Raw genomic sequence first — 22692 nt, forward strand, 5'->3', positions numbered from 1 at the left:
TAATCCTAGCACGTGGGAAGCTAACCTGAAAGATAGTAATTATGAGGTTGAAAATTTTATCAGGGCTAATTCTGCTTTGTGTACTTCTGTGTCCTCTGTGCCCAACTAGAGAGTCCAGACAATAGAGAAGCAATAAACATTGTTGAGAAAATAGTTAATGTAATTTTACTCCTGATAAACCTTAAAGTCAGGAGGCCAAGGATAAAATAAATATCTCTAGTCTTTTGTCACTGTTCACAGTTTTTGAGTCTATACTATGTGACAGTTTTTTAATCTAAACTATGTGTCATAACTGGGCTTGTTTTAAGACAGTTCTTGTTATTTGGTTCTGGTTGGCAAAGTCAACTTATGTGGTAAATATGCAAGAGCTGAAGAAGGCTGAGGAGCTCCCAAGGACAGCCGGGAGACTGCAGTCCTGAAGAAGTAATAGGAAGTCTTGGTGTGTGGTATCGTGGAAGAAAGCTAGTTTCAAGCGATTTTAAAGGGTAAAAACGAGGTTTCATGGATTGTCACTCATTAGCTGCGATCTATATTAAGTTTTCAATATATTGCCAGGCAGTGGTGGCACTTGCCTTTGATCCTAGCACTCCGGAGGCAGAGGCATGCAAATCTCTCTGGGTTTGAGGCTAGTTCTAGTACAGCCATAGTTACACAGAGAAACACTGTCTCAAAAAACAAAAACAAACAAACAAAAAAGTTACCAACATTTCCAAACCTTCTGTCCTACCCCTTTCCTTGTTGATTTCAGTCTACAAAGTATCTGGGACCAGAGGGGAGGGGAGCCACTACACCCCACTCTAGTGCATCTAGTAAAATGGGTTCATAATAATTAATTCTTTCCTCCTGTCTTTCCTTCCTTCCTTCCTCTCTCTCTCTCTCTGTCTCTCTCTCTCTCTCTCTCTCTCTCTCTCTCTCTCTCTCTCTCTCTCTCTCTCTCTCTCCCTCCCTCCCTCCCTCCCTCCCTCCCTCCCTCCTCCTCTCTCTCTCTCTAAAAAATATATTTATGGTGGTGGAGGTTGGAGGCCCAGCATTGTGCTAAGCAAGCACTAGTTTGTACTTTGAGACAGGGACTATGTAGCTAGACTTTGTATTTGTGATGCCCCTGCTTCAGTCTCCAGACTACCAGTATTACCCCACTAGGTTACTGCTGCTAAATAAACCCCTATCACTAAGCACAGTGACACAAGATGGTACACTCAGCAGTACAGTCACCATAGTTACTGTTGCCATGACTACAAGAGAACCAGCATTCTCTCAAACTTTGAGCATGAAGACAAGGGTTGACAGGCTCAACCTGAAGGTGCGATGCAGCCGGGGATCAAGAGTTCAGAGGCAGTTTTAGCCCCCGCAGCCACGCCGCCCCGGCCCCGCCCCCACCGCGCGCGCCCGCGCCGCCCCGCCCCCGAGGTGACGTATGGGGCGGAGCCTCGCGGCGGGCGAGCTGCTGTGTCGTGAGCTTCCGCGCGGGCGCGTCCCTGGCCTCGCGCGGTGGTTCCGCGGGAGGAGACCTTTCGTTCCTCTCCGCGTGTGGGTTCCGGGTCCCGGCGGGGCGGCGCTGCAGCCGGACGCGCAGGAAAGGGTGAGTGTCGGCACGGGCGCGCGTCCTGTGCGGGGCATTGTCTGGCGCGGGCACGTGCACCCCTCCCCCACCGGCGCAGCGCGGACAGCTCAGCAGCGCGGACGGGTGGGCGCCCGGGTCCGCGGAGAGCCAGGTCCGGCGTGGGGAGGGTCCTTTCCGCCGCGCAGCCTCAGACGGGGCTCTTTGCAACCGCGGCGGCTGAGCTTGCGCGGTGACCTGCGGGTGGTCCCGAGACGAGGTCGCCTCCGCAAGTTTGGATTTGCCCAAAGAAATCTGCAGCGTCTTAGGAAGGTTGCGAGGAGTCTGCACGAGGGCGCAGGACCGTGCTGTGTCGTATGGAAGCTTCGGAAAGTGAGGACTTAACCAGAAAGACGGCTCGGTGGGTTGTAGCCGTAATGCAGAAGACAATAAGGCTTAGAGCTCATCTCCATTATGCAAGTATTTGTGTTAAACAGAAAATACCGTGTCCTGTAACTGCAGCTCACTCACATCTTACTAGTTTTGATATTGCTAGTTTTTTGTCTAGGCACATACCTAATTGCAGAAACAGCCCACTTTTAAAATTCCATTTTCTAATTAACATAAACTAGAACGTAATACACATTTATTCAGCAGTATCGTTGCCCTTAATAAGTAGCAAGTATTCATCCTAAAAAAAATTTAAAATGCAGACAAGGACAAAGAAGTTTTGAGGTTCAGAAGTAATTACTATGGGTGTGTATGTTTGTGTACTCTGTTAAAGGTAGGACCAAAACAACAGATGAGGGTTGAGTGCCATAACTGTTTTACTTTTTGTTGTTCGTTTAAGACGGGGTCTCATTACATATACATACATAGCCCTGTCTCAGAACCTCAGTCCTCTTTGTAGGACCAGGCTGGCCTCGAACTTAGATTTGCCGACCTCTGCTTTCCCAGTGCTGCGATTAACAGTGTGTTCTACATCTGGCAGACTTACTTTTTATAGAAAGCTTGTGTAAAGGCTTTGAGAAGGTAGTGGCACAAAGCGATTCACTACTACATCAGAGAAGTCAAATGTGTGTGGGAGTAGGGCTGGGGAGTCAGGATGCAGCTTTTGTGGTAGCCTGGATTGAGCCCAGGACAATGGAAGCGGACCGAGTGAAAAGACGAGATATTTTGAAGTAGAATTAGCAAGACTTGGAAGGGAAAGGGAGAGATCACTTGTAGCCCAGGTTGGCCTTCTCAACTCCTAAGAGCCAGACTTGCAGGCACCACATGCTGAGGGCTGCTTTTTGATGTGTGTGTGTGTGTGTGTGTGTGTGTGTGTGTGTGTCTGTCTGTCTGTCTGTCTGTCTGTCTGTCTGTGTCTTCGTCTATGTGTTTTGGGTATTTAGTTTTTATTTTGAAACAAGGTTTTACGTTGCTCAGAGTGACTTCACACTGCATATATAGCCAAAGATGGCTTTGAACTCCAGATTCTTGTGTCCCCACCTCTGGCATGCTGAGATTATAGGTTTTTGTCCACATGCCCTGCATTCTCTTTTTAATTCTTGTTTTGAGCAACCACATAGATAGATAACTGTACCATTTATTGAGATGAGGAAAGCATGCACCACCACTGCCCTGCCTCAGTCTCTATTTTAAACAAATTAAAAATTCATTTAAATTGAGTTGCATGTTTGTTGTAAGGTCAATATGCTGAGAAAACACATGCGACAGTGTAAAAGTCAGCATTAAAAGATGAAGCAAAAAGGACAGAGAAGAAACAGAATATTGTGTTTTTTCCCTCTGGAGACCCTTGTAAGTACTAGGGTAGGAGTTGCTGCTTTTGCACTGGTGAGACTGCATTAGTGCCATTCTTGGGTCCACACTGGTGAGTAGTGCCACCTACTGAGGCCAGAAGGTGTAATAACTAACACTGGAGTTAAAGACTGTTGTGACCATCACAAGTGCTGGTCACTGTCGAGCATGGATAGGTCCTGTGAAAGGGCAGCCAATGCTCTTAACCACGAGGCCATCTATCTCTGCAGCTTTCCGGGTTTTTTTCCCTTTGAATTTTTTGTTTTCTGATTTATTGCTAAATATTTTTTTTAGCTATTATACGTAACGTGAGAAGTTTCCTACAGTCTTAAGTGCTGTCTGCTGTGTGTTATTTGGCATGCTGTAGTTTGCCATGTACTGTTTTTGGTTGGTTGGTTGGGTACTTTAGTTATTTGGAGCAGGAACTTCAAGTTCACATGGTCAAAGGTGGGGTAAACGCCTGGTGGTTCTACATATGTAGTAGGATTACAGGTATGCCACAGTACCCAGCTAAAGTACTTTTTTAGTGTAGACTATAAGAAGAGTCAGACCTAGTGGTAGATCTGTAACCCCAGCTACTTACAGGCTTAAAGCAGAGGATCTCAGAGCTGGAAAGGTAGTCTTAAATTGCTGAGGTCCTAAGACTAGTTCCCTGCACTCATGACAGGCTGCTCACAGTTGTCTGTAACTCCAGCTCCAAGAGCTCCTATGCTCATCTCTGACCTCTGAGGGCACCTGCCTATATGTACACATACACACAACATACATGTGTACACATAAATAAACAAGTCTTTTTAAGTCTGGAGAAATGGCTTAGAACACTTGCTGTTCTTGGAGGGGATCTGGATTCAGTTCCCAGCACCCACATGGTGGCTTATAACCAACTCCAGGTTCAGGGGATCCAGTCAGTGTCTTCTCTTGGCCTCTGTGAATACGAGGACGCATGCAGTATACTTACTCACATGCAGGCAAAACATAGATTTTTTTTTTTTAAAAAAAGACTTAAACTTTTTCTTTTTTTTTTTTTAGTAGAAAATCACTAGCTCAGAGCTTCTGAGTAATTTCAAGGTCATCCTGAGCAACTGAGCAAAATATTGTAAGAAGTTCAAGATGGTTCAGGGAGAGATGGGGATATACCTCTCTGGTACAGCAGTTGCATATCGTATATGAAGCTCTAGGTGTCTAATTGTTGTATTCATGTGTAAAGAACTAAGCCTTACATCGTAGATCTCTGAACACGGCCCATTTAGCATGCACCTTACCCTCATTAGGGAATATTTCATTACCTCTGGGTATATTTTTAGACATACTTGGATTGAGTATTCAACTATGCATTTTAAAAAATATTGTGTGTCTGAGTATACGCGTGTGGGTACATAGCTTTGTTCACCTGTAGGCCAGAAGAGTGCATCCTTCAGAGCTAGAGGTACAAGCATTTGTGGGACACCTAGCTTGTTACATGAGTACTGGGATTCAAATCTGACTTGTGTTCCTAATGGTTATGCAGAAATGCTCTAACCACTGATCTATCCTTCTAGACCTCCACCATGGTTTGTCTTTTCTTGATTTTTTTTTAAAGATTTTTTTATGTGTATGAGCATTTTGTTTGTATGTGTATCTGTGTACCACATGAGTACCTAGTGCCTATGGAGGTCAGAGGAGAGCATGGGATTCCCTGGTGCTAGAATTATGGATGGTGTGAGCCACCATGTGGGTTTTGGGACTTGAACCTGGGACTTCTTGGAATTTTTTTTTTTTAACTTGAATCTTTGTTGTCTCTTCTTTAAATTAGCCAGTGCATTTTGTGTGTGTGTGTGTGCGTGTGCGTGTGTGCACGCGCGCGTGTGTGTGTGTGTGCATGTGTGTGTGTGCGTGTGCGTGTGCGTGTGTGTGTGTGTGTGCGTGTGTGTGAGAGAGAGAGAGAGAGAGAGAGAGAGAGAGAGAGAGAGAGAAAGAGAGTCTGTACACTACCACCTGTTGGAGGATGGGGTTGGGGGTAAGCTTTCCCTTGCTGAAAAACAAGAATGTGCAGTAGATGTCTCCATAGCCTCTATCTGTGTGGAGAGGAAAACAGAATGTGCAGTGGATGTCTCCATAGCCTCTGTCTGTGTGGCTGGAGATGGAGCTTGGTGATGGAATTCTGGGCAAGGCCTTGAGTTCCATTTGCAGAATTATAAGAGAAAAAAAAAATATTTGTGTTGGTGGTGAGTTTGTTTAGGCTTTTAAATTGTACTTATATGTTTTTAGGGGTTGGAGGTGGAGTAGGCTCATACTCTGTAGCTCTAGCTGGACTAGGGTTCCCTGAGTGTGACAAACAGGTCACAGACTCTTGGCAATTTTACCTCTCTCCACCTCTCTGGGTACTGAAGTCACAGTTGGTAGCTGCCATGCCTGCATCTTGGAGAGAAAGGACAGAGACAGGGTCTAGTTATGCTTCTAAGCCTGGCTTTGAACTCAGGATCCTTACAACCAGCCTGCCCTATCTCCCAGCACTAGGCTTATATGCATACAGTGCTAGCACACTTGACCTTAAACACTGATTCCCTGGTCCTGGATTATGTTGGTATTCACCCGGTTGTGGCATGGCTCACCTATAACAGTAGCTATTTAGGAGGTTAAGACAAGAGGATTGAAGTTGAAGGTTTGCCACCTGGGTGAGTTGAAATTTCCTTTTTTATTCTTGAAGGATGAAGAGTGTAGAACAAAAGGGTCAAGGTAAAATAGGAGTCCACTGGAAGGGGACTGGCGTTCAGGCATGTCTGCTTTGATTACAGAGATTACAGAGAATTGGTTTTCACTAGGCAAGGGCTGTGCATCCTGATCAGAAGAGCCAATAGAAAGGGAACTGTTGGTTACATGTGGTAAAAGTATGCCAAGGGTAGTTGGGTGAGGTGGGTTGGTGGGTCACACCTGTAATCTCAGCACTTGGGAGGCACTTGGGGGCGGGTGTTGGTTTGCAGGAGGCAGAGACTTCTCATGTGGTAATGGTGGAGTTGGTCTCTATTTCAATGTTTGTTATGTTGTTTTTTGTTTTGTTTTGTTTTTTTAAAGAGAGGGCCCCATTGTATATCCCTTGCTATCCTGAGTCACTGTGTAGACCAGGCTAGCTTTGATCTTGTAGAACTCTGTCTACCTGTCTCAGAAGTACTAGGATTAAAGGCTTGTACCTCCACGTTCTCCAGCATTGCATAGTGTGTCTGTTATAAAGGGAACTATGAATGCTAGTAGATGCTTCCTTGGGAATGTTTTTTTACTTTGGCTAGTTTAGTTGGGTGTTTTTGAACAATTTATTGAATGTTTTCAGATACTTTGGAGCAAGGATGTGGGGAGAGATATATTGGATGAGATGATTAAGGAAAACTTTTTCAGATTCGGTGGATGTTTGAGCATGGATCTGACGAAGCTAACCCCAGGGGATGAACATCTCAGACAGAGATTTTTTTTTCTTTCTTTTTTTTTTTTTTCTTTTTTGGTTTTTCGAGACAGGGTTTCTCTGTGTAGTCCTGGCTGTCCTGGAACTCACTCTGTAGACCAGGCTGGCCTCGAACGTAGAAATCCGCCTGCCTCTGCCTCCGAAGTGCTGGGATTAAAGGTGTGCGCCACCACCGCCCGGCTCATCATGCTTTTCTTAACAGGTATAATTTACATACAGTGAAACACAGGCTTTCAAGTGTTCAAATGGCTAAATTTTCATGTAACTTAAACTCTTAATAATATATAAGTCACTTGAAAGTACCTTTTTTCTCTGTCAAGTCAGTCACCATCACCAGCACCATCAACTACATTCAAGTTTCTCTGGCTAGCCTGATTTACTTGAGTGAGTTCCAGGACAGCCAGGCATGAACAGAGAAACCCTGTCTCAAAACAACAAAAACAAACAAGGAAGAAGAGGAGGAGGAGGAGGAGCAGGAGAGAAAAAGGAACTAGTAGCAAAAAACCCAGTTTTCTTTCCATAAATCCAAAATATAATATCATAATGATGTTTAATTACACAGTTACACTCCCATGTAAGGGAATATGCCTCTGCAAATGTGCCTAACCTTCACTGTCATTTACTTAAGTATTTATTGTGTTTGCTAGGCAGAAACAGACCTGAATTATTCTAAACCTCTCAGGATAATTGCCAACTCTTCCTTAGTATGTTTAGCTAAAACTTTAAAATAACAGAGGAAGCTTCATTGCAAGTTCTTAATGGAATAAAGGACCTCAGCACAAGTTAACGTGTTGGTTTCTTCCTTACCTGTCCACTCAAGACTGTTCACTTCTGCCTTCTTGTCCTCAGTTTTGCTTTATCCTTTGAGTGAGAACAGAATCACACTAGTTGGTTTTCCATGAACTTTCCTTTCCTCTTAGTTTATCTTTCTGGGCAGGATTATTCTTGTGATTATTTGGGAAGGGCAGGACAGGCACATTATGAAATCCATAGCTAGGTGAAGATACTCCTCCTGGTCTTACCCTTACAGATAATGCCATAAGACTTTTGACACACTCCAGAAGTTAGGCCACCTCTGGGGAAATGGCATGGTTCGGGAACAGACATGAAGGTCTGCTGGGATGCATTGATCCCTGCGGGGAGATGTTTTGAGTCTTGTTGTTTGATCTTACTTGTAAGAAATTAGGAGCTGGAGACATGGCTCAACAGTTAAAAGTACTGGCTGTTCTTTCAGAGGACTAGGGTTCAGTTTCCAGCACCCACACGGCAACCCTTACCTGTCCAGCCTCATTCCCAGGAGCCTGAAGACTCAGCAGGCACATGTACTCATGTATATACACACACACATTTATACCTAATGAAAATAAATTAGCCATATAGAGTTTTTTTTTTTTTATTTCTGCTTTTTTTGTTTTTATTTTTTTCCATCACCAAGAAACTTTCAGAATTGACTAATCACAAACCAAAGAAAAAACAGTCTTTCTGACTGTATGTCTTTCTTTTGAGACAGGTTCTCATGGCTGGCTTTGAAGTCACCGTGTAATCCAGGATGACTTTTTCTCCACCTGAGTGTTGTGATTACAGGTGTCTACCACCTCCTGCTTTGTTTGAATGTAGTACTGGAGGTTGAACCTAATAGAATCCATACCTTCCAAAAATACTTATGTTATAAATTGCAGCAGGTAACTTATGGTTGTGAACAAAGTTTACATGGCTTTACATAGGGTACTTATAAATGTTTCATGCTTTTTGGAATATTTTAAAATTTAGTGTTATTATCCAGGATTTATGACTGACTGTGAGCTGAATCAAGTGATTGTCTCCGGGATCAACTAACTAATTCAGTTCTCTTGAGTGATCTCTTGGTTATCTGTTTAATTTTATTTTTATTGTTGTTTTTCGTGTATGAGTGTTTTGCCTACATGTCTCTGTGCTCTTTGGGTGCCTGGTGCCAGTAGAGTCCAGAGGAGGCCTCCGATCTTCTGGCACTGGAGCTACATCATCATGTCAGTGCTGGGAATCAGACTCAGGTCCTCCGGAAGAGCGGGAAGTACTTTTAAGTGCTGAGCTACCTCTTTAGTCCCTCTTGGTATTTAAGACAAGCTCTCCTGCACCTTAGATTGGCCTCCAGCTTGATCTGTAGTTGAGGCTGGCATTAGATTCCTCCACTCCCAAGTGTTGTAATTAGAGGCACCATGGCAGGCTTTCTGTGTTTGCTTAGCTCTTTTAGTATAAGCACTAAACAAAGAGCTGAGGTTCTTTTCAGTTGCTGTATTTTGTCTCACCTTTAAATGAACACGTTTAAAAATATTTGAGGGGGGAAAAGTGAACTGGATAAATTTTACTGCCTGTGTTTTAAGGCATTTCCATACAAAATAAGTAGTTTTGAGTTAATGATTTGTTTTTGTAAGGTCTTAGATTGGAGTGGACAGTTCAAGGGGACATTGAGAGTGGGGAATAAGGAGTTTATTTGGAAGGTAATATAGCACATAGACAGACAGAAGGCTAAGGGTGTGAGGGTGGCGCCCCAAGAGAGGATTTCAGGCCCCAGTCTCTGAGAAAGAACAAGGCAGGGTCTCTCCCATATGGTAATGGAGGGAGACACTTTTTTAAGGTTCATTTTTGTTTTATGTGTGTGGTGTTCTGCTTGCATGGATTTTTGTGCAGATTATGGAGGCCAGAAGAGGACATTGAATCCCAAGGAACTGGAGTTACAGACTTGTTAGCTACCTGTGGGTACAGGTGCTGGGAATCAAATCTAGGTCTTCTGGAAGAGCAGCCAGGACTGTTAACCACGGAGCCTTGTCTCCTGCCCCATCTTATACTTCTATGAGGATGCATTTAGGTTCATGACAGCCTCTCTTATTCTCAGGCAGGAGGGGAAAGGACAGGGTGCAGAGCAGAGGTGGGACCCTTTCGATGTAAACTCACTTCCCAGGTGACTTGTGGCATGGGAGTCTGCTGGCTGGGACTCAGCAGTATCCTAGTTCAGTACCTGTCAGTATCTGTGAGACTAGTGCAGAGGCTGGATTCTAACACCACATTCTTAAGATTCTCCCTGTTTTTAAGACCTCCTACTCCTTTTTTAATTCAGAGTCTTGCTGTGTTGCCTGGGCTGACCTTGATCTGGTGATCCACTTTCTTAGTGTCAGGTATATGGCTATTTCTACCACACCTGCCTTCATTTAAACTAAACACCTCAAGAAATAACCAGTGTGTGTTTCTGCATTTGCTTAGGTAAGTTCTTCTCCCTTTGTGGTACAGCACAAGTCTGGGACTCATGAAGCAGTCTTCCATGTTACAGGTCATCGCTATAGGGATCTGCCTGTTCTGCCCCTACTTTCCCCCTTTGCTTCTCTGACCCCGCCCCTCTACCAATGCTCTAATCTCATTAGTGATTCAAACTGCCCACTAAGGGAGCCACTGGCCTCAGGCCTTTGAGTCTTTAAAAGCATGGTTAGTGCAGATTAAGACGTGCTGCACCTGCATGTCAGATCTTAAAGACTTGGTAAAAATACACCACTGTAAAATCAAAATACTGACTTGTTTACATTGGTTAGATATGATTTCTCTTAAAATGTGGCTGCTAAAATAAAAGTCTTTATGTGGCCTACATTACAGTCCACTCATCCCTCAGCCGGCTCGTACTGTGCATGGCTGTGTACTTTTGAGAGGATGCATTTTGGTTCATGGTAGCCTCCCTTATTCTCAGGCAATGACTAACTGCTTGCTGCTGGCTACTGAGCACTGGGAGTTCACTGTCAGGAGTTCACTGTGGCCAAAACAACAACAACAACAACAACAACAACAACAACAAAAAAGGAACCGAATTTTATACTTAATTAATTCACTTATGTATTAAACTTTATTCTGTGTGTCTGAGTGGTTTGTTTGCATGTGTCTGTGAACCACATGCATGCCCTGTGCATATGGAGGTCAGAAGAGGGAGTCAGAGCCCCTGGAACTGAAGTTACAGATGGTTGTCTTGATGGGTGCTGGGGATCCAACTCAGGTCCCCTGGAAGAGCAGCCAGTGCTTTTAGCTACTGACCATCTCCAGCCCCACTTTATTTACTTTTAATCAATTTAGTTTTAAGTTTAAGTAGCCACATGTGGTTAGTGGCTAATGTAGGAGACATTGTGAAATTAGAAGATTTATGGGATTGTTTTATTTAAACATTTATATGTAAGCCTGGCTGATTTTCCCCGTACTGCAAAACTGGTCATTAGTTTAGCCATTAAGTACACAATTGCATTTGTTTTAAGTAATACTAAAAGATCAGGGATGGTTTTATTGAGTACCTACTACAGCAAGTACTGTAGAAGTAGTGGAATTGGGGCTTGCATATTGGAATGAGCCCTGAACTGTACTACTAGTCATGCTTTGAGGTGTGCTTAAAGCTTTGTGAGTTACATAGCACTGTAAGCTTAGCATTGCTTTTATCAAAGTCTGGCTTATTCTCATATCCTTTTGTGAAAGCTAGACTTCCTTTGAAAAGTTTGAGCCTGGCTGGGCATGGTGATGCAAGCATTTAAAAGATCCCTGAGTTTAAGGTCAGTTTGAGCTTCAGAGCAGCCAGGGATACAGAGATTAACCCTGTCTCAAAAACCATGAAGGAAGAAGTGTGAACAGTGGAGCAGTGTGCAACATTGTTAAAGAATTTTCCTCCTGGAAGGGAAATCCAGAGTCTTTAACAAATGCCCATGCTGATAATGTTTTTGGAAACTATGTTAGACTTAATGCTGTTGGCTAAGTACAGACAAACACTGAGAGCTGAGTATCCTAACCAGAAAATCTAAAATCTTTCAAACTTTTCAGACCAGTCATATTCAGCCTGTATATGCAGACGTATACAAAATAAGTACCAGTATTTTGTAGTGTTTGTTTATTACCTATGTGTATATACATAAACATTTATACGTGCTAATATTTCATAGTAGTACTATTAATGTGTTTGTTATTGCTTCACAGTGAAGAATTGAATTTCACCATGTCTGGAATCAAGCGAACAATCAAAGAAACTGACCCTGATTATGAGGATGTATCTGTGGCCCTCCCACATAAGCGGCATAAAGCGATTTCAGAGAGTTCAGGTAGCCGTCGAGTTGCTTTGAGTCTGAACTTTGCTGTCATTTGCCTATGCACAGAGTTTATAGAATCTACATGAATATCTATCATATAAGCTGAAGGATATTTGAAGGGTAGCCTCATGTTCTGTGCAGTTCACCATATGTCCCGTACAAGAGAAGGGATCTGGCAAGAACATGATTAAGTAGTCTGGACGTAAAGCAAGCTGTAAGTCTTAGCTATTGTTGCATAAAACTTAAAATCAGAATGTTGGCAACTGGAGAGATGGCTCAGTGGTCAAGAGTGCATTCCAGTCTTTTTATTTCTTAAAGATTTCCCCCCTTTTTGGTCTTTTGAAAGAAAGTCTCTGTTGTGTATGTAGCTCTGGCTGTCCTGGAACTAACTCTAGATCAGGCTGGCCTGAACTAACAGAGGTCCCACCTGCCTCTGCCTCTGGGTGTGAGATTAAATGGGATTAAAGGTATCTGCCATTATGTTTAGTTTGTGAACATCAGACCTTTTTTTTTTTTTTTTTTTTTTTTTGAGACAGGTTTTCTCTGTGTAGCCATGGCTGTCCTGAAACTCATGTAGACCATGCTCGCCTTGAACTCCTGAGAGCTGGGATTAAAGGCATATACTGTTATCAACCAGCCTTTTTTTTCCTTTTTTTGTAATTTTATGTGTATGTTTTGCCTGCCTGCATATATGTTTATGCACCACATGTATTTCCTGTGTAGACCAAAAGAGGCTGTTGAAGACCCTGAAACTGGAGTTGCAACAGATTGTTAGTTCCAATGTGAGTGTTAGGAACCAAACCTGTTTCCTCTGCAAGAGTCGTCAGTGCTCCTGACAGCTGAGCCCTCACTCTAGCTCCTAAGCTCAGTGCTGTAGCAGAGCATCCAAGTTTAGTTCCCAGCATCTAGTCAGGTAGGTCACAAAACCCTGTAACTACAGCTCCAGGGAAGTAGATGCTTTCTTTGGCCTCCATGGGCATCTGCACTCACATATATAATTAAAACCGAAATAAATCTTTAAAAATAATAATAATATAAAATCAAAGGTTTTTGATGTTTCTATAATATGGAATAACCATGTGAGGTGATTGTATGTGATGAAGGTTTTTAATATAGCTTTGTATTATTTTCATGTATGTAGAAATAAGAATGATCAGGTTGTTTCATGGATACTGGTGCTTAAATAGGACAGCATTACTTTAAAGTATTAATTGTGCTCATCAGATGTTTCATTTGGGTGTTAGCTAGCAAGTGTCAAAGGAGGAGAGGTTTCTCTTGACTCATGCTTTCAGAGGTTGACTGGTTCCATTGCTCCTAGGCCTGAGGTGAGGGAGGGTGTTAGGCAATCATTATTACAGTAATGAGGCTGTTCATGGTACAAGAGTTCAGAAGGTGAAGGAGAAAGAATGAGCTATAGGGGCTTAGGATAAGGTGTATCCTTCAGCCGGGTTCTGGTTTGAGCACCTTTAATCCCAGGGGCAGTGGATCTCTGAGTTGGAGGCCAGCCTGGTCCACACAGCAAGTTCCAGGACTGCTGGAGCTGCACAGAAAAACCCTTATTGAAAAACAGGTGTGTGTGTGTGTGTGTGTGTGTGTGTGTGTGTGTGTGTGTGTGTGTTTATCTTTCAAAGGCATGGTCTTCCTCCAGCTAGGTACTAGGTTACACACCTAGACTTCTAAGACCTTCCAATAGCATTGTCATATGGACCCAAGCTTCTAGCACATGAGTGTTTGGGGACATGCCAGATGTAATAACCATCTTGAAGGTCATCCGTGAATAATGGAAATTTAGAAAACACTGATCTAGTACTACTAATCCTGCTTGTAGCTGCTAGTGGGGATTTAAGGTTCATTGGTATTTCACCATTATGTAATCTTTTGAAAAGTAAATCATTGATTACATTAACATTTGACTTATGGTTTATCCTTTTTTTTTTTTAAACTAACATAAAATGATACATATTTGAGGCTAGATAGATGGCTCAGGGTCAACAGTTAAGAGTCTTTGTTGTTCTGGTCCCAGCAATTGCTGGGAAACTCACAGCCTCCAGTAAATCCATCTCCAGGCTATCTGATACTCTCTTCTGGCCTCCACAGATACTTACATATTCATGTGCATGAATACACACACACACACACACACACACACACACACACACACACGAAAAAACAAATAAAAGATATTTTTATTAACTATATTTATAACCTGTCTATCTATCACACTGTATTTTGTTATTACCTTGCTTTTTTTCTCCTCCATCTGCATCGCAGATGAAAAAAATATTTTTCTTTCTGAACCATTTAAAACAGATTATATAGCTTTATATTTTTGTGTACTTGATTAGGCTGTTGTGTCATGAACCCAAAGCAGTTTCTGGGTTTGTTTTTTTTTTTGTTGTTGTTGTTGGGTTTTTTTGTTTGTTTTGTTTTGTTTTTTTGTGATGTGGGGGCAGGGGTGGTTTCTTCAGCTGCTGATTTAAATCAATAGGTACTGATTAGTTTGGTGTGTTTTGTGTTCTTTCTGTAGCTCGAGATGCAGCTGTGCAGAAAATTGAGACTATTATTAAGGAGCAGTTTGCTCTTGAGATGAAGAATAAGGAACATGAGATTGATGTCATTGACCAGGTATAATAATGATAAATTGAAAACACTAAATTTATGGAGGGGAAAGTATATTATTTGATGAGGTTTATTTAAGAAAAATAAAATTCCAGTGTTGGGCATGGTGGCACGCATATATAATCTCAGCATTCTAGGAGCCCAGACAGATGGGCCTCTGTGAGTGCTAAGTCATTTTAGTCTTATAATGAGTTTCAGGCAGCCAAGGCTACAGAATGAGACACTGTCTCAAAACAAAAAATTATCCTGCTGAGGGATGGGCACACATCTATAATCCCAGTACTTGGGAGGTAGAGACAGAGGAACCAGACATTTAAGGTCATTCAGCTACTTAGTGTATTTGAAGCCAGCCTGGGACACATGAATCTTTGTCTCAAAAAACCCAAAATAAATAAAGTTGGAGATAAGATAAAAAGTTCTATTTGAACTTCTATCCCGAAAGATGGAATTTTTGGTATTGTTCTTATTATACCATAGTTATTTCTTAATTAATATGCTCACATTATATTTTGTTTTTATTCTTTATTTGTAGGTTTTCTTTATCTTTCTCCTCCCTCCCTCCCTCCCTCCCTCTCTCTCTCTCTCTCTCTCTCTCTTTCTTTCTTTCTTTCTTTCTTTCTTTCTTTCTTTCTTTCTTTCTTTCTTTCTATTTATTTTTTATGTATAGCATTCTCCTGCCTGTATATAGGCCAGAAGAGGGCATCAGATCCCATTACAGATGGTTGTGAGCCACCATGTGGTTGCTGGGAATTGAACTCAGGACCTCTGGAAGAGCAGCCAGTGCTCTTAACCTCTGAGCCATCTCTCCAGCCTCTGTTTTTTTTTTTTTTTTTTTTTTTTTTTTCTTTTTTTTTTCTTTTTTTTTTTTTTTTTTTTTTTTTTTGAGACAGGGTTTCTCTGTGTGGTCTTGGCTGTCCTAGAACTCAGTCTATAGACTTGAACTCAAGAGATCTGCCTGCCTCTGCCTCCCAAGTGCTGGGATCAAAGGTTTATGCTATCAGGCCCAGTATATTTGGAGTTTTTAAGACTTCTGATCAGGGAAGCACACACACTGCCCTCATCCTCAGTCTGCTCTTGGGTAAAAACATAGACTCCAGGGCTTTGCTTATATACATGAAGTGCATCTCCAGCCTGTATCTTTGCTAGTATAATTATGTGAGAAGTATTTATTTGTTGAAGCAATTCAAGAAACTGAGTTCTTGCTTTTGTTGTTTGTGTTTATTCTGTGGATTTTAAATCCTTATTGTTATTTGCCTATTTAAACAACATTTAAACTCTCACTTGTTTTTAGCGACTGATTGAGGCCAGAAGGATGATGGATAAGCTCCGAGCCTGCATTGTAGCAAACTATTATGCTTCAGCTGGTCTCCTGAAGGTTTCTGAGGTAAGTGGTCCTCATATTCCAGTCTATTCTCAGCCACCATTTTCCTTGTCTGGGGGGAAGTTGGGGCAGTGTGAATTCCCTACCATTGAGAAATTTCTTATATTGGCCTTTAGAATTTAATAAGCCTGGCCACCTTTCTGAGGGACATAGATCTTCAGGCAATGTGTTTAACATGATCCTGTCCTTTCTGTACTGATTGCTAGTGTATTACTAGCAGGGAGACCTCACTGCAACTTCTCCTAGTTCTTCCTCTTTTGTTTTGCCTTACCCAGCATGCCTTGCTCTTTTAAATGCTACTTCTTAATGATAGTCTTCAGTATAAGAAAAAGACAAACATGTTTATATACCATGTAGATCCATCAGTTTAAAACTCTATTGTTTTCTTTCCTCTAAAGCATTTAAAATTAAGTTCTTAGACATTATAGCATTTCAGCGCTCACTATAAACCTTTTACTCCTTTTTCTCTTTTTCCTGGCAGCTGTGTATTAACCCCAGAGTGCCAGTGAAAAGCACACATACATAATACCTGTAAAAACACAAAATCAGAGACTTGAAAATACAAGTAAATAGTAAGATAAAACAAAACAAAAACCAAATAAAGCGCTGTGTGTGGGTGTCTTCCCAGCATTTCTCTGCATCTAAAGTTTCTTTGAGGATGTTAGTCCTGGGCGAGGGTTGACCTCAGTCTAGTATGACTTCACTTTAAATTGACTACATCTACAAAGACCCCTCTCTTTCCCACCTCCTGTTCTCTGTGTGTTTGCTTGTGCCTGTAATTGGCCCCAGGCGCTCACATATGATAGGTATATTCAGTAACTCAGACAGCCTCTTAGGCTAGTTCTGAATAAAGCTACAGTTTCTGGTGGTCATGAATTTGTGGAAGTTGTACTTTCCACAATTCTGGCATCCTTGATTAAATAGCTCAATATTGGCTCAGCACGGTGGACATCATGAGCTGCATTTGCACGAGGTAAGCAGATACTCACCTTGAAAAACTGGTTAGTGTGTTGTTGATTTACCATTGGAGTCTGTGCTGCTTGGTTGTCTAGCAATGTACCAGTTTTAACTCCTCTGATGTTCTGATTAAGATCTACTAAGGGCTGGAGATATGGCTCAGTAGTTGGGTTTACTTGGGTTCAGTTCCCAGCATCTACATGGTGGATTGCAACTATCAGTAACTTTACTTTAGGAGATCCAACACCCTCTTTTGTCTTTTGCAGGTATTAGGTATTCACATGTTGCACATGTGTGCATACAAGCAAAACACTCATACAGATAAAATAAAATGAATCCTTAGAAATTAAAAAAAAAAACATTCAAGAAATTTTTTTTTTTTTTTTTGTTTTTGTTTTTTTTTTTTTTTTTTTGTTTTGTTTTGGTTTGGTTTTTTTTGTTTTGTTTTTTCGAGATAGTGTTTCTCTGTGTAGTCCTGGCTGTCCTGGAACTCACTCTGTAGACCAGGCTGGCCTCGAACTTAGAAATCCACCTGCCTCTGCCTCCCAAGTGCTGGGATTAAAGGCATGCGACACCACTGCGTGGCTCAGGAAATCTTTAGCTAGTCTTTGTTTTATATAGCCATTTAGTTATTATAGTTTGGAGAACACACAGTACTAAAATGTGCGGTTACTGAATTAATCAGCTGTATATCTTATTTTAAAACATTACTCTCTTCACCCAGACCTTGGCTTTTGTTTTGATTAATAGCTATGTCCCTGGAGCTGGAGTTGAAGTTGAGTGTGTGACATGAATGCTAGAAGACCTGATGGCACCTCTTTAAAAACAACTGAACTTAGGCCCCTGAACTAGCCTGAAGGAATGCTCTACACTGCTGATTTTAAAGCTTCTACTTCTGTTGTTTTTTAACTCCAGTGTGTGGGTTTCATTTTTTTATACTGTGTACTTTCATTGTTTGTTTTGAGACTATATAATCCAGGCTGACCTGGAACTGAAGATTAATTTACTTACTTAATTACTTAGATTCCAAAGGTCTTGGGATTGTAGGTATGAGCCACAATGCCTAGTTGTGTGTCCTTTTAAAATCAATTTTGCTGGGAATAGTGACACTTTGAGCTTCTGGCCTTCCTGCTTATACCTCCTGGATGCCAGGATTACAGGCTTGTTCTGCTAAGCTGCATATGTGTGCTACTGACTTCATGCATGTTAGACAGTCAGCTAAGCTATAAAAAGCCCTTATTTTACCTTTTCAAATGTAGCCCAGGGTGGTCCAGAGATTCAGATTCTCTAGCCTTCGTTTCCTGAGTGATGGATTCAGAGGCGTGTGCCTCTACCACACCTGGCTCATTTTTGACTTTTAGAGTTAGAAGTTTTGCACAGTTACTTGTCACTGTAGTTTTTGTTTCATTGACACAGGCTAGGTATAAGAATGTACTTATGTAGAGAGATTTCGTTTTTTTTCTTTTTCTTTTATTTTTGGTTGTGCGCCTAGCCTTTACTAGCTGAGGCATCTCTCAATCCAGGATGTGCAGAGATTTTTGAAAGATTGTTAACCTGATCTTAACAGGAGTTTTAGGAGGTTTTCGTCAGTTTTAGTGGGTTTGATTAAGTTTGCTTCTTTCATTTTTCTAGGGATTAAAGACATTTGATCCAATGGCTTTTAACCACCCTGCTATCAAGAAATTTTTGGAATCACCTTCTAGGTCATCATCTCCTACCAATCAGAGATCAGAAACACCGTCTGCCAATCACTCTGAAAGTGACTCTCTGTCTCAGCACAACGACTTCCTGTCTGACAGAGACAATAACAGCAACGTGGATATGGAGGAAAGACTCTCAAGCACTGGGGAGCAGAGGCCCAGCCGGAATGCTGGAAGGGTATAGGCTCGGGATAGACCTGCTGTTTACTAAATGTGGATAGAACATACGTAGTTTGCTTTTTACAGCAGACAAAAAGACCTTTGGTTCTTCGAGATAGAGTCTCAGTCTGGGGCTAACCAGGCTAGCCTAAAACTTGATTTATCTCTTGCCACACTTCCCAAGTGGTGATGTTACAAGATTGAACCATTGTATAAGCCTAAGAAGCTGAAGCTGGTTTTTTTTTTTTCATCTTGCACTATAGCCAAGCTGGTCTCAAATTAGTAGAGTCCTCTTTCCTTGGCCTCTTGAGTGCTGGGTTACAGGTGTGAAGCATCAGAGCCAGCAACACTGAGTATTAGCAGTTATCACAACTATCAGTTAAAGCTCTGCCATTGTGGGATGTGTGTGGGGTGTGGAGGGGTGTGGGGGTGTTTGGGGGGGTTGAGTGTGTGTGTGGGGTGTGTTTAGGGGGTGTAAGGTGTGTGTGTGTGAGGTGTGGGGGTGTGTGGTGTGTGTAGGTGTGTGTGTGAGGTGTGGGGGTATGTGGTGTATGTGGGTGTGTGTGAGGTGGGGGGAGTTGGTGTGGGTGTGTGGAGGGTGTGGGGGTGTGGCTGTGTGAGGTGTTGGGGATGTGTGGTGTGTGTGGGTGGGTGTGTGGGGTGTGTTGGTGTGGGTGTGTGTGGGGTGTGTGGAGGGTGTATGGGGTGTGTGTGTGTGTATTTTGACATTCTCAGTTTAGAGCATAGCACTTCAGAGTGCAGCAAAGCTCTTGGATGCCATTCACAAAGATGGGAAAGAGCCCCTAAGGATGGTAGTTCTGTGATCTTGCTGAAGGTCCTATAATTTGACATACAAAAAACAAATACACAATTCTTTTCTTGACCCAGTTTTGCTTGTGAGGCCCTGGGCAGCCAGGCACTGATTGTGTAGACCAGGCTGGTCTGGAACTTGTAGTGATCACCCTACCTCTGCCTCCCTAGTGCAGCTATGATAATGTGTGTGCCTATATTGAAGCTACACAGTACCTAGTTTATTTGGTGTTTGTATTTATGTGTAGAGTCACTATCAGGCTAGACCAGTGATGTCACAGCTACAGCTTCGGTTATAAAGTAAACTTTGAAGTAGCTTTCCATGCATTCAGGCATCAATGTTTGATTTAATTTTCATAAAAACAAATTGTTATTTTTTTATTATAATTAACCTGTCTATCATTGAAAAAATTAAACAGAAAGGCCTGTTTAAAATTAACCCATACTTTGACAACTCATAATCAGGACTCTGAATATTTAGACTTAGCTTGTGTTTGATCAGTACTCTTTCTCCCATGGCCACCTTTTAAGCTGGGATTACAGGCATGTGCCTCATACTGGAATATATGGTGTTGGAGGCTGGACCCAAGGCTTGGCACAGACCAGGGAGGCTCTCTGCCATCTACGGCATCCCTATACTCACTAGTTTCTTATTGTTGGTGGTGGTGTTTTTTGAGACAGGGCTTCTTTGTAGCCCAGGCTGTCCTCAGAACTCGAAAATTCACCTGCCTCTGCCTCTCAAGTGCTGGGATTAAAGGCGTGCACAGCTATGCCCAGCTCTTTCTTCAAAAGAGGAAAATAAGCTGGAGGGATGGCTCAGTGGTATACTGGCTGTTCTTCCAGAGGACCTGAGTTTGTTTCCCAGCATCCACAGGCAGCTCACAGTCGTAACTTTAGTTCCTAGAGATAGACAATCTCTTGTGGCCTCAGTGGACACGAGGCACACACTTGATGAGTCAACACACAATCAAGCAAAACAGTTATAAAATAAAATATAAATTAGACATCAACACCAAAATACCAACCATGCTGCCTGGTGTTGTGGCCCACGCCCACAGACTCAGCACTTAGGAGAGCAGATGAGAGATACATAGTGAGTCCCAGGCCTGTTGGGTTGTAGAAGACCCTGTTCTCTGAAAGATAAAACATTCCGAGTTACTTTATTTGTACTTTCATTATGTCAGCACCCTACTGAATACTGTTTAATGAGCACAAATGTTGATGTCATTTCTTTCAGGACACGTCTAGTATTACTGGCTCCCACAAACGGGAACTACGGAATGCTGACCTCACAGGAGACGAGACTTCCCGACTGTTTGTCAAGAAAACAATAGTAGTCGGCAACGTGTCCAAGTGAGTACTGGGAAATGTTTCCCTGTCAGCCACTCGCTCTAGAACGAGCACTTTACCAGCAGTGCCTCTTTGCAGTGGTGGTAGAGCAGGAGGAGCTCTGGGATTCTCTCCTCCTAGCTCGCTTGAAAAGTAAATGGCGATCTAGAAGTATTCATATCTTGCACTGAGACGAGTTCATCTTCAGTTTCCCTGATTCAGTGATGTTCTGCCTTGGACCGTATCTGTGACTGTTGCTGGTGATAGATGAGGTGTTTACTCTTGAATGCCACTGTAGGAGAAACAGGGTGGCATACTTTCTATACTTCCAGTTACTTACTTTATGTGTGTGAGTGCCTGTGTTCACGTGTTCCACATGAATGTCTGGTTGCCTGCTGAGGCCAGAAAAAAGGCGTCAGATCCCCAAGACTAGAGTCACAGAGTTGGGAGGCTCCATGTGGATTCTGGGAACAAACCTGGATTCTCTGGAAAGGCAGCCCATGGTTTTAACCCACGAGCCATCTCTCACTCAGATCCTGCTTATTTATTTTCGAGCCAGTGTTCTGCCAGGCTGTCTGTCCTCAAGCTCATGTGTTCCTGCCACAGCTGCCTGCATAGCTCATGTTCAGATACACCATGATTCCCTGTTGCTGCTTACACTTTGATGTGAAATTTAGGTATTTGATTTATTATTATTATTATTTGCATTTTGTTTGCTTTGTTTTGTTTTTGAGCAGGGTCTCACTGGTCTAGAGAAGTGCTTACAACTCGCTCCAGAGGGCTGGGAGGAAAGGCATGCACTAATGTGCCTGGGTATTCAGTTATTTGCAAACCAGTAAAGTAGTAAGGTTTTATCATTGCTTTTTATTCTGACTTTTAAAGACATGTCTTTCTCCACTTTCATAATATCCGCGTTTCATATTTAGTTGCCATTATCCCTATCAAAGTACAAACCAGTGTCTTTTTTTCTGAAAAACTCCTGTATTTCTATTGTGAAATGGAATGATTTAAGGGGCTGAAGAGGTGGGTCAGTGATTAAGAACACTGGGGATTCTTCTGGAGGATCCAGGTTCAGTGCCCAGTCCCAGTATGGCTGCTTACAGCTGTTTGTAACTAGTTCCAGGGGATACAGCACCCTCTTCTGTCCTTTGCAAGAACTGCACACACGATGCACATGACATGCATCCAGGCAAAATACACATACATGTACAATTTAGTGATATAAGTGTTACAGCATTTTGTGGTTTGATTTTTCCTCTTCCTCCTTCATCTTCTTCCTCCTCTTTCTCCTTTTTTCTCCTTCATCTTCTTCCTCCTCTTCTTCCTCCAACTCTTTCTTCATTTTCTTTCTCCATCTTTCTCCTCCTCTTTCTCCTCTTCTCCCTTTCTTCCTCCTCTTCCTTCTCCTCTGTATGACTTCAAGGCCAGCATGGGCTACATAGTGAGACCCCATCTCAGAACTTAACAAACAGAAAACAATCAAATGAACAAAAAAATTAGTATTAAGATTTTTAGTGAGTCCAGAGGATAAGCCAAAGAGATTTCCATCATACATCATAAAAGTCACTGGTGTTTACCATCAAGTACTAAAGGTCTCATTTTTGATTCTCTGATGAATATTTTGACACTAAATACTTTTAAGTCAGTTTTTGCTTTATTGATAGTGACACTGAAAATTGTACTGTGTGCTTAGTTTGGGTTTTTTTGTTTGTTTGTTTGGTTGGTTAGTTTCTTTTGAGACAGGGTCTCATTATATAGCCCTGGCTAACCTGGAACTTATAGAGATCACCCTCTTCAACTTCCCCTGTGCTGAAATTAAAAGGAAGAGGGCCATGCTTGGGGGCTGACAAGGTGGTTCAGTGGGAAGAAGCACTTGCCACATGGGT

The 22692-nt window shown here is 42.2% G+C and overlaps 1 protein-coding gene across 9 annotated transcripts in view; it reads left to right on the forward strand.

The window, feature by feature from the left end:
- The first annotated feature begins 1425 nt into the window (after positions 1-1425).
- Positions 1426-22692, forward strand: part of Yeats2 (YEATS domain containing 2) — an 88961-nt gene continuing 67694 nt past the window's right edge. For 2 of the 9 annotated variants that reach the window (XM_076942666.1, XM_076942667.1), the window contains exons 1-6: positions 1804-1958; positions 11742-11863; positions 14379-14476; positions 15762-15854; positions 18441-18686; positions 20715-20830. In XM_076942666.1, the coding sequence (XP_076798781.1) occupies positions 1915-1958; positions 11742-11863; positions 14379-14476; positions 15762-15854; positions 18441-18686; positions 20715-20830 (719 nt within the window). In that variant the 5' untranslated portion in view covers positions 1804-1914. Of the gene's footprint in view, positions 1580-1803; positions 1959-11741; positions 11864-14378; positions 14477-15761; positions 15855-18440; positions 18687-20714; positions 20831-22692 lie in introns of those variants that run through there. The other 7 variants (XM_076942668.1, XM_076942669.1, XM_034515356.2 and 4 more) reach the window with 6 other exon arrangements.

Source organism: Arvicanthis niloticus, chromosome 12 (assembly GCF_011762505.2).
Source record: "Arvicanthis niloticus isolate mArvNil1 chromosome 12, mArvNil1.pat.X, whole genome shotgun sequence".
Classification (NCBI taxonomy): domain Eukaryota; kingdom Metazoa; phylum Chordata; class Mammalia; order Rodentia; family Muridae; genus Arvicanthis; species Arvicanthis niloticus.